General features: G+C 38.6%; 2 protein-coding genes across 3 annotated transcripts in view; one reads left to right on the top strand and one right to left on the bottom strand.

Annotated features, from left to right (window-relative positions):
• Positions 1–2,075: 2,075 nt before the first annotated feature.
• Positions 2,076–2,834, bottom strand: fabp4b (fatty acid binding protein 4b). The gene is made up of 4 exons (XM_061954529.2): positions 2,685–2,834; positions 2,424–2,599; positions 2,254–2,355; positions 2,076–2,182 (listed from the first exon to the last, which is right to left on the bottom strand). The coding sequence occupies exons 1-4, from the start codon at positions 2,755–2,757 to the stop codon at positions 2,129–2,131; spliced, it is 405 nt and encodes a 134-aa protein (XP_061810513.1). The 5' UTR covers positions 2,758–2,834; the 3' UTR covers positions 2,076–2,128.
• Positions 2,805–17,130, top strand: part of LOC133601424 (hairy/enhancer-of-split related with YRPW motif protein 1-like) — a 57,643-nt gene continuing 43,317 nt past the window's right edge. For both annotated transcript variants that reach the window (XM_072913017.1, XM_061954509.2), the window contains exon 1: positions 2,805–3,008. The gene's annotated coding sequence lies outside the window, so the exon portion shown is untranslated. The remainder of the gene's footprint in view (positions 3,009–17,130) is intronic.

Raw genomic sequence — 17,130 nt, 5'->3', positions numbered from 1 at the left:
GGGAGCTGCCATGCAAGGCATAAAGCCACCATATAAGCCACTGTTATTAAACTCAAGGCTCGGGGGCCAGATCTGGCCCCCCACTTCATTTTATATGACCCGCGAACACCTGGAAAATAATATGCGTCAATAAAGTACCTATCTTTTCTTACTAATAGTATTATTTCCATTTTGACAGAAAAAAATATGTTCTGCATGAAATTGCATATGTTTTCAACTGTAATATCATCCAATATTGCAACAAATACATTATCATACTTCCATTGTTGAAAATAAATACTTAAATATCCGCTTGACTTATGTCAAAAGAAGTTATCCATCAAATTGTACACACTGTAAAAATGACAATAGATTTTAAGGTAAAATGTATGGTGTTTTTACAACATAAGATTGCAAAAAAAAAACCCTGCCACAGTTTTTTACGGTAAAATTATGTCAACTGAGCTGTTTTTTCTTACCGTAAAATCAACGGTTGCTGTTTTTGTGATGTATTACTGTAAATAGAAAAAAGTGCCACATTTCTATTGAAAAAAACTGGCAGCTCTGTTGCCAGAATTAAAAAAAGCTTTGGTAGTGTTTTCACATTTACAGTAATATGTTGTAAAAAACACCCTGTACATTTTCACAGTAAAATTCTGGCAACTAAGCTGCCAGTTTTTCCATTTACTGGAATATGTTGGAGAAAAAACAACCCGTTTTACTACAGTAGAATTCTGGTGACTAATTTTCCAGTTTTACGGTGTACCTAAAAATATTTATAATTAAATGCATAGGCAAAGTCATTTATTTGCTGTTACAAGCAGCCCTCTGAGGGCAGCCATAACTGATGTGGCCCTCAATGAAAACAAGTTTGACACCCCTGATATTAGCAATTCCCCACCTCATTGTTCATGTGTCTGAGCAAATGCATAAACTCCCTGAGCATTCAGTGCACACTGTGGCCACACCAGAAGCACACCTCTACCAAACCTGACATGAGTTGAATGTCCTATAATCAAGTGACAGCAATCATTTCCCTTAGATTACCTTCTAACATAGAAGGTAATGTTAGAAGGTAAAATGACCTACCACTTGTAGGTCCTTTTTTGGAAATAATTTTAACCTTAGGTCACCTTTAGTTCACTTTAAAACATATGTTGCACAATGAGATGTGTCAAAACAGTGCTTCTGAAATGTTTCACCAAGTACCACCTCAAAAAACTCTTGGCTCTCCAAGTACCACCATCATGATCAACATTAAAATACATCAATGTGGTAGGCCTAAGTATTAACAAGGCAGAGGTTTTATCTATCAAGTATAATATTTTTGCCCACTGTAACATTAGTCTGAACAGTAACCGATAACAGTACAATCCTGGAGCCATCCCTGGTTTAATGTGCGCAAAGATTGCTTGAGCAGTGCACTATTCCATATATCTGTAGGGAACATTGCAGATAGTCTTTTTCCCCACAATATTTAAGTCAAATGTGTAAAAAAAAAAAAGTTTGAATTAAACTGAATTCAAAATAAGTTTTATTAAAATGAGCTTGTAGGGTTCAAAGAAATATGAATTGTCACACAAGAAGCCCATTGCACTAATGAGGCTTAATTGGGACAAATTAAATGCACTTGCTTTACTTCCAGTCTGTGCATCCAAGACAAGAGGCCTAACTGATTGAAGGGGGGGTCACCACTTGAACCTCCAACCCCCTACAGGCTGGGATTTAGCTTTGACCGCCTGATTTTCAGACATGTTGCTTTGCTTGGGCAGAACAAAAGGCCATAGTCAGGCAAAAAAAAATAATCCTGTGAGCTCAGCAAGGAGACCACACAGACTTCAAACTGACCCAAGGTTTCTTGCTAGTATGACAAGCAAGACTCTTAAGTCTCAAGTTGGAAACTAGGCCATAGTATCCAAATAGGTTTTGTCAAGCCGGAATTCTTAAAGAAAGCCTTAGAAACCGATTCCAACAAAGAGACCATTCACATGGCTGAAGAAGTGGTGTGCCTGGCAGTTCTTGTTCATGTAGGTGATTCATCTTGATTAAGGAATTTACAAATTTAAGCTTCACACAAAAAACTAGACACTCAATCCTTGCAGTTTAGAATTTATTTTCAGTTGCAAAAGTGTGCTTTCGTTTAACAGACTTAAGCGTCCTTCTCATAGGTCCTCACTGCAACAACATCATCCATGATGCATTTCTGTGGAGACAGGGTTTATGTATAATAACTAAAATTACAATCAGGTGTAAAATGCATGACATTCAACTCACAGCTGTTAGTTTGCCCTCCTGAATCTCTCGCTCCAGTGTTGTGGTCTTCCCATCCCAGGTCTGTTTCTGCACAAGTTTGCCATTTTCAAGAGTGACGATGGTCTAAAGCCAAAACATGGATCAGTTTTTACATGCTAAACATTAAAAACAAGGAAAATATACGATCATACCTTAGTCTTTCGGTCATCTGCTGTGGTCTCATCAAATTCCTCATTGAGCTTGAATTGGATTTCAGTGGTCTTGAAGGTGGTTTGAGACTTCATTGTGACCAGGCCCGAGTCATCCACACTGATCACCAAGTTGGGCTTGGCCATGTTACCCATCTGCCTCGTCGCAAAGCCGACCCCTCCATGCAAAATGAGCCACAATCAGCATGACCTTACTTCAAGTCCATTGTCTAAGGATGCTAGTTGGAAGTGGTGAGTCCTTACCGATTGCTTTCATGTAGTCGTCAAAGTTCTCGCTGGTCATCAGCTTCCAGGTTCCGACAAACTGCTCAACCATGATGATAAAGTTCAAGTTTAGAGCAGAAAATATATATTAAAAAACTGTTTCCTTCCTATTAGGATGAAGACGAGAGGACGGATTGACACGCAGAGGAATATTTGAAGTCTGTCCAAGCGCCTGCTTGATGAGCAGCCACCCAATCAGGAGCGGGTACTGCCGTTGCCATGGGGACCGTAGGACTAAGGGGCGTGTCTTCCAATCAAATTCTGGTGCGTGAATGAGGGGTCGTGGACATGAACCCAATTCAGGTATATTTGCATCTTTCTATTCATTTTAACAAACACAATTATATATTTCGATGTATTATTACAATTATATTCTTAATATTCCACCCTTAAAACAATTCATATTTTATTTAAAATCCAGTTAAACTCATTGACGTTTTAATGAATGTTTCCCATTGTGATTAATCATTTAATTGACTATATACTATATATATATATATATATATATATATATATATATATATATATATATATATATATATATATATTTGATACAAAAACAAATCTATGTTAATATTCTTAACTTGTTCTTACTTGTACCAAATGTGACCGCTAGATGGCAGAAGAGAGGAGTTTAAAACCCTGAAAGCTGTTAATGAGGGTCCAATTCCTGCTTCTTTTTTTTTTTTACCATTTAGATTATTTTTGAGTAAATGAAGCTGCTTGTTGAGTACATTTTTCTGGTAGAGGAATGATACTTTTTCCTGTTGGAAAGGCTAAGTGTTAACTTTTAAATACGGCTACATTTGTTGTATTAGTGCAGGGATGTCCAAACTTTTTCTTATGAGGTCCGCACACTGAAAAATCAAAGAATACAGAGGCCATTTTGATATATTTCATTTTAATACAATATATAGATTTTTATAAAATGAACAAATAGCCTGCATGTCAACTTTGTGTCATTAGTAGAGGTGCATGATAAATATCAGACATACAGTATAATTATCATGTCGATATGAGGAATTATGACTTCACACCAATAAATCTGATTACATTTAAAAACAGCTCTGATAACTGATTAAAAGAAAAACTTGAGAAAACAAGGCAAGATAACCCGTGTTGTGCTGTAGGTGAACAAACAAATGAAGTCTTCATTTTCTCTTACTCGTGTAAACTTTCCCTGAGCTCTTTGTAAACAAACATAGCGTCAATGGTTTAGGACTTCTTTAGCGTTTCAAGGGGAATGCATGTTGTGTGCTATTTGCACAATATGTTCTGCCAGCCTCGCTACGACTGTGTTTTGAAATGCCTACAAAGAACGCTTGCCGCTGAAGAAGCTACCCCAAAACCTGCGGCAAAGAAAGGTACTTATAAACTACAGTTTAATATGCATTTAAAAAATGATAAATGGAAATAAGTTCATTGGTATTGTGAGAGGGAGGAAGTTATCGGCTTGTAAAAAATACTTTGTGCATCCTTAGTTTTTGGTGTCAACTTTTCATGTTTTTCCCATTAATTTACACATTGTTGCCTTTTTTTCCTACTTTGTATTAGTTTTTTGTTGTTGTTGTAGGATTTTTATAGTGTGTGATGGGCCGTTTGCTGTGGACCGCAAATGCCCCCAGGCCGCACTTTGGACACCACTGTATTATTGATTTCCATCCATCCATTTTCTACCAATTGTCCCTTTCGGGGTCGCAGGGGGTGCTGGAGCCTATCCCGGCTGCACTCGGACGGAAGGCGGTGTACACCCTGGACAAGCCGCTACCTCATCGCAGGGCCAGCACAGATAGACAGACAACATTGACACTCACATTCACAAACTAGGGACCATTTAGTGTTACCAATCAACCTATTCCCAGGTGCATGTCTGAGGAAGCCGGAGTACCCGGAGGGAACCCATGCAGCCACGGGGAGAACATGCAAACTCCACACAGGAAAACCTCGAGCCCGGGGATCGAACCCAGGACCTTGGTATTGTGAGGCAAACACACTAGCCCCTTTACCACCATGCTGCCCGTATTATTATTGTTTAGTTTTATGTAATTGGTCATCATTCTTGTTTTCCACATTTGCCCATTTAAGTGCTGTTTTGGTCGTCTTCTGTTTCTCCAAAATGGCTTTTAGCTGACATACTTCCGGTTATACGTGGATGTATAGCATGTGTATAATGGCACAGTCATTGTGTAGCAGTTACCAGAGCAACACCAATGCAACCACACTTCCCCCTATTCTGTGGTGTCGGTCTGGGGTCTGGCGGTTTTCAAAAGGTTTAGCTCTATCGTGACTTATAATGGAATATTTTGAAACCGTCTGAAAGCCTTGACAACTAGACAGTTTCAACAGGGTTTAAATCTATCTTTTGAAGACCGATGTTCAGTCGAATTGTTTAGTTCATATGATACAATGGTTGCCAGGTTTAGATATCTTTGTCAGGGGATCACATGGCAGCGACTGCGGCAGACGCCATGGTCCTAATGCATGACAGATTCATCAAGATCAACGGTGAGCCGCTAGACGAGGGTGTGCGGTGATATATCACTGAATGTTGAGTTAGGTCTTCAGGTGCCATCCAATGAACATGAACTCTATCTGGCAGCCGCAGAGGAGTCCTCTCCTGGTTTTCATCAACACTTCAAGCCCCATTGATGGGAGAACAGAAACCAGGGACAAAAGCTGTATATACTGTACAAACAGCGCTCTGAGCGGCAGCACACTGACTCATTCTTTGGTGTGTGTGAGAACGGAGGGGGACCCCCTTTCAGCTCCTTTGTGTTGGTGTCTGTCAACAGTGTAGTTGCAGGCCGAGCCCATTGTGGGAGCCAATGTTTCGTATTGACACAGGGCCTCGCTCAACTTGTTCCCAGGGTCCAACCTGAGGACTCATGAATAATGGAGAGACGATCCTCCTGCATGGTCAAAGTGGCGCTAGGCTTGCTGTAGGTTACAGTTAGGAACAAGCAGCTGGTCCACAATCCTAAACATGGAAAAAAAAAACCTAGGAATGCAAGGCTGTACACTTCCACTGTAGCGTCATCTGCTGGATGTGGTTGGGCACTGCATCTTTGGGCCCCAATGCAAATGGACTATAACGGCAAAAACTCAAAATAAATGCACGTATCAGCACCTTTATTTGGATCGCCACCAAAACGTATTTTGACTCCTCTTGGCAAAGTTTCATAGAACTCTTTCTAGCAAAGTTAACTTATGCAATTAACACAAACCATTATTGCATTAATCATGTATAAAGACAGATTAATCACGCAATTAATGTTGATGGTATCCTTAACTGTGGATTGTTACTTGAAAGGCGACACAGGTTGTTACATGGTCCGTGATCAGGTTAATGCGTACATCTGTACAAAGATGAGTGAAGACACTGCTGGGTGGTAACTTTCACTTCAAAATAAACCCTAGCAGCAGTTTAGATAATTACAATATTTAAACGATTGTGCATTCAAGTAAAACATTTTACAAATATTCTGACAAAAGACAAATGTGTCAAAATATTGTTTTGTTTTTTAAAGCAAATCATTTACTGTGATTATTCATCATTAATCAAAATTCTAAAGATAGATTAATCTGAATGAAAAATGTATCATTTAGCAGTAGGGTGGTGATTCGATTTAATCCCGAATCAATGTACAAACTGTAGATTCAAACCGATTCATGTAATATGTTATTTGGTATATTAACGATAATAAAAATGTTTCAGGTTACAACAGCTCCTCTTGGCTGCTGGCATACAGTGCAAAGTATACAGATGGCCTATTTTTATAATTATTTATTTTCATTCTTAAAAATGAATCGGTTACACGTAATAAATTGGAATTGCAATTCGGATGTGAATCTTCTTTTTCCAGCACCATTTTTTTTTTAAATAAAATATTCATTTTGTGGTTGTAGTATCTAAGATTTCCCCCTCTCAAATAGCTGATATACATCAGTCATTATGTTAATAAGTTTTGTCCTGGGAAAAAAGTAATCTGAGTGATGGACAATAAGTGAAGTGAATTGTATTTATATAGCGCTTTTCTCTAGTGACTCAAAGCGCTTTACATAGTGAACCCCAATTTAAACCAGTGTGGGAGGCACTGGGAGCAGGTGGGTGAAGTGTCTTGCCCAAGGACACAACGGCAGTGACTAGGATGGCGGAAGTGGGAATCGAACCTGGAATCCTTGAGTTGCTGGCATGGCCACTCTACCAACTGAGCTATGCCGCCCCAGGATAAGATTCTGCTTCTTCATGCTTTTTTGAACACATTCTTTTTTGTTGTTTGCTTTTTTCAAGATTATTTTTGTTTTTAGTACTGGTATTTTGTCTAAAATTATCTTCATGAAGACTTTTTAATTTTATTTTATTGTCGTGTTCAGAATAAAATAAGAAAAATATAAATTAAATGAAACCCCCAAAGCAGTGGAATTTCACCAATACAAACTAAAACTACAATAAAAAAAACATATTTTCAAAAGTGAGCATTATTATCTTTTTAAAGGTTGAGTTTTTTTTATACTTAGATTATTGAATGCATAGGGGGAATCTCTGTACAGTACAGCTATTGTACATTTCAACTCCCCTTATAAATAACCTTTACATGTTCAATAGATGGGTAACTTCTATAAAATGCTGAGCTATTTAATAGTTCTTGCCTTGTTGGATCATCCAAACTAGTGTACGTTTGCATGTAAATGCATTTTATAATAGAAGCTTGAGATAATTCAGAGTGCTACTGTAAGGTGTTGCAATTGGGAGTTGCTACCAAAAGGGGGCGCTACGTCAGATCTTTAGGTCTAACTAAGCCTTCTTGCAAAATGAGTGGTGGAACCTTCATGCTTTGCCCTTTTGTGACTGCTACATCAAGGGGGAACCAGAGGCCATGGTGGGCGCTGTGCGTGTGCGTATGTGCGTGTGTGTGTGTGCGTGTTAGTGTGTGTGTGTGTGTGAGTGACAGAGGTCAAAGTGGTGCCTCTTGCTTGTGCGCTTTGTGCTTTTTCATGCATCCAGCTTTGATCCTCTCCCTCATCCTTTCATCCTTCCACGCTCCCCGCGCCCCTGGCTCCTGGTCATGGCACACCGATGGCGGGGCATGAGCGGGTTGAACGTGTGGTCCTTGCTTTTCACAGAGAATCTTCTGTCATTTAAAAGTGGGAGGCGCGGGGAAACCTGCCACAAGGCGCGATGCCCCCGCTGGGGGTAGGCGGTATAAGGGGATGCACCTACTTACTGTACAGCTCTCTGATTCTCTTTCATGCTCTCTTAGATCCGCCAACAGTGGGCGGGAATTCTTGTGTGAAAAACAAGCATGCAGCACAGCGCTTAGAGGCTGGCCTCGTGACCTCGACATGGGAAAGTACGGACTTCAGCTGCTAGTTATATAAAGCCTGCCGGAGTCATGACAATCCCCGATAAATCAGTCAGGCCTCTGTCTCTCAGCGTATCACATGGAAACATTATTTTCTGCTCTATCCAGATGCTTTGCTTTTTTATTTGTATTTTTCAATAGACCGCGCTCGCACGTCATCCGAGTCGTCATGTGAAAATGTATGTCAGAAAGAGTCCTTTATATTCCCAGAGCATGATAATCCTCACACAACTACCCCCACCTGCTGAGCCCAGACTGGGAAACACAGATGCGAAGGCACAGAACAGAACCCCTAATTGAAGATTAATTGGCTAGCGGGGGGCGCTTACCTTTGTTTAGACATGTGGTAAGTGTTAGGCCGTGACAAGCGGCCCAACCATCTCAGCAGATGACTGCATTTAATATTTCATGACTCACTTTCAGAAGAGGGGCGAATGGGGGGGTGGGGAGTGGAGCGCTTGTGTTCCTGTTGCTGCCCTGGAGAATAATCAGTGCACATTCATGTTGTTGACAGCAATGGTGCGCGTCTGTGACACCCCCTCGGTAAACTGGCAAGTGCTGTCTAATCTTTGCTGTCAAGTCCAATCATCTGGAAACGCTCAACGATTGAGAAGTGGATCGATGGGACAAGTGTAACGTTCACATGTCTTTAATTTTTAACACGGACAAGCCGAGAGTGGGGCACAACTGTTGTCATGAGAGAGGTGCACTGTTTTTCTACTCGGGATAGTATTCACTTTTTGTTGATGAAACATACCAGTCTAATGTAGGTCAACATATGCATAGCTGTCATAGACTTTGCATAAATCAATCCATTTTGGGGCAAATTCATTTTGGAAGTGTTTCCCTGCTCTAGAATAACAAAATGGTACGCTCCTGTCATCTTCCCACAGGTGTCAAACTTAAGGCACAGGGGCCAGATTTGGCTGGTTACATCATTTGATATGGCCTGCGAAATAGCCTGGGACAATGTGGTGCGGTTGGGAGAGTGGCTGTGCCAGTAACCTGAGGTTCCTTGTTCAATTCTTGGCTTCTACCACCCTAGTCAAATCCGTTGTGTCCTTGAGCAAGACACTTCACCCTTGCTCCTGATCGGTTGTGTTTAGCGCCTTGAATCACAGCTCCCGCCATCAGTGTGAATGGGTGAATGTGGAAATAGTGTTAAAGCGCTTTGAAGGTAGAAAAGCGCTAAACAATTATAACCCTTTTAATACGTCAAAAAATACTTTTTACTTACTAAGGGCCTGATCTACTAAGATCCAAATCCAGCCCCTGATGAAGAGCATGTGCAAACTATAAATAGTGTGTACTAGTGTGTTGCGTGTGATCTGCTAAGACTGTGTGTGCAATGGAAAACTGGTGCAGACTGCCTTATTATGATTTTTTTTCTACATTTAAAACACTTCCTTGTGGTCTAATAACATGTAATGGTGGCTCTTGGGTGAAAATGTTACATAGATTATATTTTACAAACCACCTCTAAGCCGCTTTCTGAGCCTTTTTGTCGGTGGTCTTATTTACGTGACTCCACTTTGACTGCGTCTTCTTCTCTCTGTCAGCCATGTTGTAGTTTTTAGCGCTTCCACATGGAGTCTACTGACAGATATACGTTTAAACTATAGCTGGGTTGCAATCACGTGACCTAGAGGCACTTCCGCGTTTCAGGCGATGGTCTAGAGCCCTATTAGGTTACTGTTTATCTACCTGGATCAGTGCAGATTTGGGCGTATTTTGAAAGGTTTAGAGGCAAATACATAAGCTATCATGAAAAAAGGATTTAAAATGGGATGGAGTGGATTTTTACACTTTTAAGAAAAATATATTTTTTCAATCAATCAAAGTTTTTTTATATAACCCTAAACCATCTATCATCACCAAGAGGTTACTGCCCGCTACGGCCTCACTTTATTTGACACTCGTGGTTTTTAGAGAAAACAAGATTGGAGGCACATCATGTCTTTACATCTGAAGAAGTCCACATATTAAGCATTAATGGGTGAAAGACAAAGTTGGACTTATTCGTGCATCGGTAAGTGAGGTATTTGATTGACATAACGAGTGCCGTGCTGCTGTGATCTTGATGCTAGTGGTAGAAAGGATAAGTTTGTTTGGAGATGATTTCCTGCTACAAATATTAGTCATCTACAATTCATGTCTGCAGTTGTTTTTATGATGTGAAGTTCATATTTAATAAAAAATGTTTAGCTGTATGTCCCTGTTGTTCAGCAATGTTTGCTAGCGATATCTAGATTCAGTATATGTTGGTGAGTCTATGAGAGATGTATCAAACTAGTTCATTAATAGATTATATTAAGGATATTTTCTTGATGCTAACAAATATCACTAAAGACGCTACAATGTGGTCATCCATGTCCAATAAAGCACGTGGCTTTCTTGCACAACAATAACATAAGCATTAAGTTTCTGTTATGATATGGTGGATTGGACAAACCATAAAAATATTTACTACTAGGACTTAACATGACGTTAGTTTATTTGCACAACCAGGTCTTCGTAGTTATATCTAGGCGTGGCAACCACAAAAGAACACAAATTAAAGTGATCTCTTGTCCTTTTTTACATTTAGTTCTGCTCTCAAACACTACTAATAGTAGAGAATAAACTCGATTGCATTACAGAGAGTTTCTTAAACAAATAAAATGTTTACAAATTTTTTTTTACAAAGTGATCACTGCAGACACAAGCGGTTAGACTGTGTTCCACAAGATGATAAAAGTGATATTTTAAGAGACATTTCCTTCGACGCACTTTCGTTTTTCCCTGACTTTATTACTGCTTTTATGAACCACTTCTTTCGGGACTCGATGAAAGCGTTTTCCTATCTCTATTTGAACGATTGGAACGGCCAAGAACAGAACAACAGTACAGAATTTTCTGCTCAAACTCTACATTCACTTGTTTTAAAGCTGCTAAACCATCGTGTGGATTAAGGTGCGAAGAAGAAAAACGGATGAGGTGTCATATGTAACCCAGCTATACACTGCTTTGTATTAGAAATGGCAACAGCGGAGGATGCACGTGCATGTACGAGATAGTCTGCCCCACAATAAGAGGATAGAGAAAAAGAAGGAACTTATTGACTTCAGCGTCGGACTACAATGGCGAACTCGCGCAAAGCACTTTGGGTAAATTTCTACCATATATGGAGATATCCACTGATGTCACCAATGGGAAAACGTCACAAAGTACGCACAGCTCGTTTAGAGGAATTATGAAGGACGGCAAGATTATTTTATAAATATCTCCGCCTTGCCTCCATGGTGTGCTTTCACATTTCCGGGACTTATGCAGATCCCAACTACACAAAAACAGGTACCAATAGGTAAAGAAAGTTGGTTTTGCATAACAAGTCCCCTCTAAATGAAATTTTTGCATGGACTATGCAGCCTTCACTATGGATACAGAGCTCATTTACTGCAAATTCATGTTATGCTCCTACCTGTGGCATTTTGCTATGTTTTATAACATGCAGCAAACATGTACCACTTATGGGCTTTTATAGAAGCAGTCCTGCGGTGCATCTACAATGCAGGAATCCACTTTCATTCATGGAAGATGCTGGCACTAACTGGAAGCATGTCCTGGAATGTTCCAGACGCCAACAAATGTATATTGCGAAAAGTTTTTTTACAAGAGGAGATCATTTATTTATAAACTGCATCTTTTATATGAAAAATGAACGTGATTAAAAGAAACGTCAGCAGACACCATTTCAATCACTCGTGGGTGCTAAATACTTATATTTTACATTTTCTCCTCCCAGTATTGTGGCCGTTCTGATGATCAGCATATATTCTGCAGACACGGTTAATTGATTGCGCTCCTTTTTCTGCGCACTAACGAAACGCAATCCTTTGTGCACACGTTTAGTTGATCGGTTTTGCGTACGCTCTTAAGTTTGCACATGTTTTAATACAAGCAAATCTTTAGTAGATCAGGCCCTAAATTAATTCCTTCTTTCCAGTTTGACAGAAAAAAATACATCTACTCCATGCAATTGCATATCTTTTAAACTTTGATATTATCTAATAATGTAACAATAAGCAGTAGAAAAATGGATGGATGGATGTTTTTAGTAAAATAAAAATAAATACTTGTATATCTGCTTGACTTATGATTTCAAAGCAAGTTATCCATCAAAGTGTGCACTGTAAAAATTACAATAGATTTTATAGGTAAAAGAACTGTCAGCAAATTACAGTATTCAGAGGCATAGGCGATTGTGTAATGATATCATGTGGTAAATACTTATACATTTAGATTCATTCATTTGGATTTCCTGAAGTCAACTGTCATCCCAGGTTTTCAGTCCTACAACAGTCCTACATTAGCAAACTTAACGATGGTGTTAGTGCGGAGTGAGAGGCAACAGTCGAGGGTGATGGAGAAGAGTATTGTGCTCAGGACACATCCTTGTGGTGTACCTGTGCTGAAGGTGAGAGTTGAGGAGGTGTATCCACAAACACATTTAATTTCTCAACTATTTTATGTGGAATGACTTATTAAAGGCTGAGTTAATGTCTACAAAATACATTATTACCTCTGTCCAGGTGTGTCACTGCAATGCCCCTTAATAAAAATAAGTCTGACACCCCTGCGCTCTGCCATCCCACTTGCATCAATATCATTTGTGCTATTGAGTTAGCCTTTTTTGTTTATGTTGGTTTACTGTATTTAGCGTTTGAATTAAGATTTGATACTACACTAAAATGTATCTGTCACTAAACAGGACAGAGACCCCTGTCTTTTCTGGCCATTCATTCACTGATACAGTGATGCTTTGACATACAAGTTTAATTGGTTCTGTGACGGAGCGTGTGACCCAAAAAACTTGTATCTCAAATTAGAGATGTCCGATAATATCGGCCTGCCGATATTATCGGCCAATAAATGTGTTAAAATGTAATATCGGAAATTATCGGTATCGTTTTTTTTTATTATCGGTATTGTTTTTTTGTTTTTTTAATTAAATCAACATAAAAAACACAAGATATACTTACAATTAGTGCACCAACCCAAAAAACCTCCCTCCCCCATTTACACTCATTCACATTCATTCAAGCAAAAGGGTTGTTTCTTTCTGTTATTAATATTCTGGTTCCTACATTATATATCAATATATATCAATACAGTCTGCAAGGGATACAGTCCGTAAGCACACATGATTGTGTGTGCTGCTGGTCCACTAATAGTACTAACATATAACAGTTAATTTGACTAATTTTCATTAATTACTCGTTTCTATGTAACTGTTTTTATATTGTTTTATTTTCTTTTTTATTCAAGAAAATGTTTTTAATTTATGTATCTTATTTTATTTAATTAATTTTTTTTTAAAGTACCTTATCTTCACCATACCTGGTTGTCCAAATTAGGCATAATAATGTGTTAATTCCACGACTGTATATATCGGTTGATATCGGTATCGGTTGATATCGGTATCGGTAATTAAAGAGTTGGACAATATCGGAATATGCGATATCGGCAAAAAGCCATTATCCGACATCCCTATCTCAAATCAATGTTTCCCACTGAAATGAATTGAAAGGCCATTAATCTGTGCCGAGCCCTCAAAAACATCACAATTTTAACATATAACATGCCTTTAAATGAGAAAAAGGAACTTGTAGTTAAGAAAAATTGTGTGAAAAAAATACAATAGAATGTACTAAACAATTACAGTAGTTTTATGAAGTAATTTAACAATAATGTACAACATTTCATTTCATTTCATTTATTTATTAATTACAGTTACTCGTTACTTTTCCAAAAAAGTATTTGAATTACTAATGTAATGATTCTTTAATAGCTTTAATTAATTACTAGTAAAAGTAAACAATGTTTTACTTTTTTTAAATTTCCTATATCTGGTGTATGCGGTTGAGACATGTTTCATGAGAGATGACTTTGTGTGTCTGTGCCTTAAAAAGGCGGTGCTTGTTGTCTAGTGAAGCGTGACTTCCGCAAGGGCGCACTCATTAGCTGTTTTAACCCAGCATTGGTAGTCTTTGGACTGGAAGGAGATTGTTGATGGCATTGCCTGTGGAATGTTTTACTGAGAGTTAATAAAGCAACTTAACGTGTGTCAATGGCTGTGTTTGTCCACAAACGAGGTACTGTAGGATTATTATTGTTGATGATTGTCACTTTATAGAATGTTCATTATTCCTCCTCCTCTGTAGTAGTAGCGCGCGTGTGCGGTGGCTGCCACTTGCACTAGTAAAGAGCTATTTCCTGAAGTGAACTTGTTGGGATTCTGAAGCTGTCTTGTCCACATCAAAAGCATGCCCCGTTACAGCAAACACATTGGTAACAGCATTGTAACGTACATAAAAGTAATCAATTAGATTAATCGTTACTCGTAAAACTTACGTGAATAACGCTGTTTTTCAAAAAAACACTGGTTATAATATCCTGTATCAACTTCTGCTTTATTATAGTCTAGATTGTTAAGTACTTGTCAGGAAGCTGGAGCACATCTTTGTGACGTAACCGCGATGATGAAGAGACGGGAGGAAGAGGGGAAAAAAAACAACAATTTAATATAAACAAAAGGCGCACTCACATGGAGAGGAGAAAAGAACATAAAACTCACTCACAAAAGGAGTGAAGAAAAACAAAAGAAGGCGCGTGCACAAGTAAATTAACAACACACGGAACTTTGAACTGGGAACCAAGGCTGCCTTAATGCCATGGCTACATACTTACCATGCCTGTCATGCAGCGATAACAATATAATTAACTTGTAAACCACTTAAAGTACAGAATATTAGAAGCATTTGTTAAGGTATGAATATCACAGTTTACATTACTAAACATATTTGACAATCAAGGCATCGTAACAATCCATATTTTGTGTTATTTCTGCGCAAAGCTGGTATCGAAACACAGATTGTAGCTCCACTTCTCTGAATGCAAACGCTCCAGCAGCAGGCGATTCAAATTCTGTCAGCGTACAAAATCTATTTTCAGACTGTAATTCAACACATTCTTGTCTCAAGGTGCCACACGATAGAACAATATGCAATAATTTACTTTAAAAAAAGACAAAAATCCTGGATGACTAGTGTTGGTTTTTAATCTTACCTTAAAAAAGAAAATAGTTACAGTTACAAATTACTTCTCCCCAAAAGTAATTGGGTTAGTAACTTAGTTACCTCATTGTAAGAGTAGTTAGTGATGCAGTAAATTAACTGTGACGTTATTTTTCATGTTCTATACGCTATTTTGTTCAATAACATCATTAACGTCAAAGATGTTTATATTAACTGATTGAAGAACAAAAACAATATATATACTGTATACATGGTATTTTAGAACATTTGGTTTGTATCTGAACTCAATAGATTCCATTGTGCTATATGATATGTATAGAAATAAAAATGTATACAAAATTAATATTCCGTAAAGTAACAATATTGAATATTGAAAGTACAAAACATACCAAAAATGTAAACTTGGGTAAAAAGACACAAAGGAAGATTTGGCCTTTAAGTAGTGTAGTAGTGTGTGTGTGTGTGTGTGTGTGTGTGTGTGTGTGTGTGTGTGTGTGTGTGTGTGTGTGTGTGTGTGTGTGTGTGTGTGTGTGCATGTGTGTGTGTGTGTGTGTGTGTGTATAATTAATTAAAAACGGTACTAAATACGGGTACTTTTTTTTTCATTAACATGATGTGTGCGGCGTTGGCTATGTTGGTATACAAGCCATATGGCGCATGTTAGTCAACACACACACTTGCAAACAGAAACAGTGTAAAGACAGAAGAGTGAGAATGGACATATTTTGCCTTTAAAAGTAATTATAAAGGTAGAGCTATAAACACTGAAGCACTGCCCCGCAAGCCGTGCTTTAAAACACAGCTAGCTAGCGGCTAACGTCTCTCCGTAGTGTTTTAACTACTTCTAAATCACTAATCCTCGCCTCCGTGGCGACAAATAATGTATGTTTCTTACAAGTATCGTCCCTGCTGTACGAGGAATAGCTAGACATACTTCTCTTTATTTAGAAAAGTATCAAAATACATTTTGGTACCAGTATCAAAATATTGGTATCAGGACAACCGAGGTCTGTTACTCAACTGCCGATGACGGCCGAGAAAGAAAGAAAAAAGTCAGCCTCTTGCGTTTACGTTATTGCACTAATTAAAACCTTGATGTCGATTCAATATCAATTAACCGTGCAGCCCTAATCTCCACACTGTGTATGAAAATACACATTTAGCTGCTAGCTGGTCGACTGGGGGGACTCAAAACCATATTAGCTAGAGGGGATCAGTGTTTTTTGATCTGCATTAAAAGGCATTAATCGGCAATGGCGATCACATAATTTTTCATGAAAAACGGCAGATACCGACCAGTGGCCGATCGATTGGCACATCCCTATTTACAAAACCCAAAACCAGTGAAGTTGGTGCGTTGTGTAATTCGTAAATAAAAACAGAATACAATGATTTGCAAATCCTTTTCAACTTATATTCAATTGAATACACTGCTAAGACAATATATTTAATGTTCAAACTGAGAAACAACATATTTTTTTGCAAATAATCATTAACTTATTAATGGCAGCAACACATGGCAAAAAAGTTGGCACAGGGGCATTTTTACCACTGTGTTACATGGCCTTTCCTTTTAACAACATTCAGTAAATGTTTGGAAACTGAGGAGACCAATTTTTGAAGCTTTTCAGATGGAATTATTTCCCATTCTTGCTTGATGTACAACTTAAGTTGTTCAACAGTCCGTTGTGGTATTTTAGGCTTCATAATGCGTAACATTTTCAATGGGAGACAAGTCTGGACTACAGGCAGGCCAGTCTAGTAGCCGCACTGTTTTACTGTGAAGCCACGCTGTTGTAGCATGTGGTTTGGCATTGTCTTGCTGAAATAAGCAGGGGCGTCCATGATATCTGTTATGTTTTGGACATCGCAGCTTGCCGTTGTTGTAAGCAATGCATGATGGGAATCCGGATGTTGTGTCGTTGTAATGAAGTGCCGGCTGAAATAAAGACACGCTAAGAAATAGCTCCGTGCCCGTCTACTTTA

The sequence above is a fragment of the Nerophis lumbriciformis genome, linkage group LG04 (genome assembly GCF_033978685.3).
Source record: "Nerophis lumbriciformis linkage group LG04, RoL_Nlum_v2.1, whole genome shotgun sequence".
Classification (NCBI taxonomy): Eukaryota; Metazoa; Chordata; class Actinopteri; order Syngnathiformes; family Syngnathidae; genus Nerophis; species Nerophis lumbriciformis.
This window is presented reverse-complemented; position numbering and strand designations above follow the sequence as displayed.

Bases quoted from the DNA above. Each gene is read 5' to 3' on its own strand.
- fabp4b (XM_061954529.2), bottom strand. From the start codon at position 2,757: ATGGTTGAGCAGTTTGTCGGAACCTGGAAGCTGATGACCAGCGAGAAC. The intron at 2,600-2,684 runs GTAAGGACTCAC...TTTTGCATGGAG, and splicing joins CGACTACATGAAAGCAATCG to GGGTCGGCTTTGCGACGAGG. The intron at 2,356-2,423 runs GTATGATCGTAT...TTTTGGCTTTAG, and splicing joins CAGATGACCGAAAGACTAAG to ACCATCGTCACTCTTGAAAA.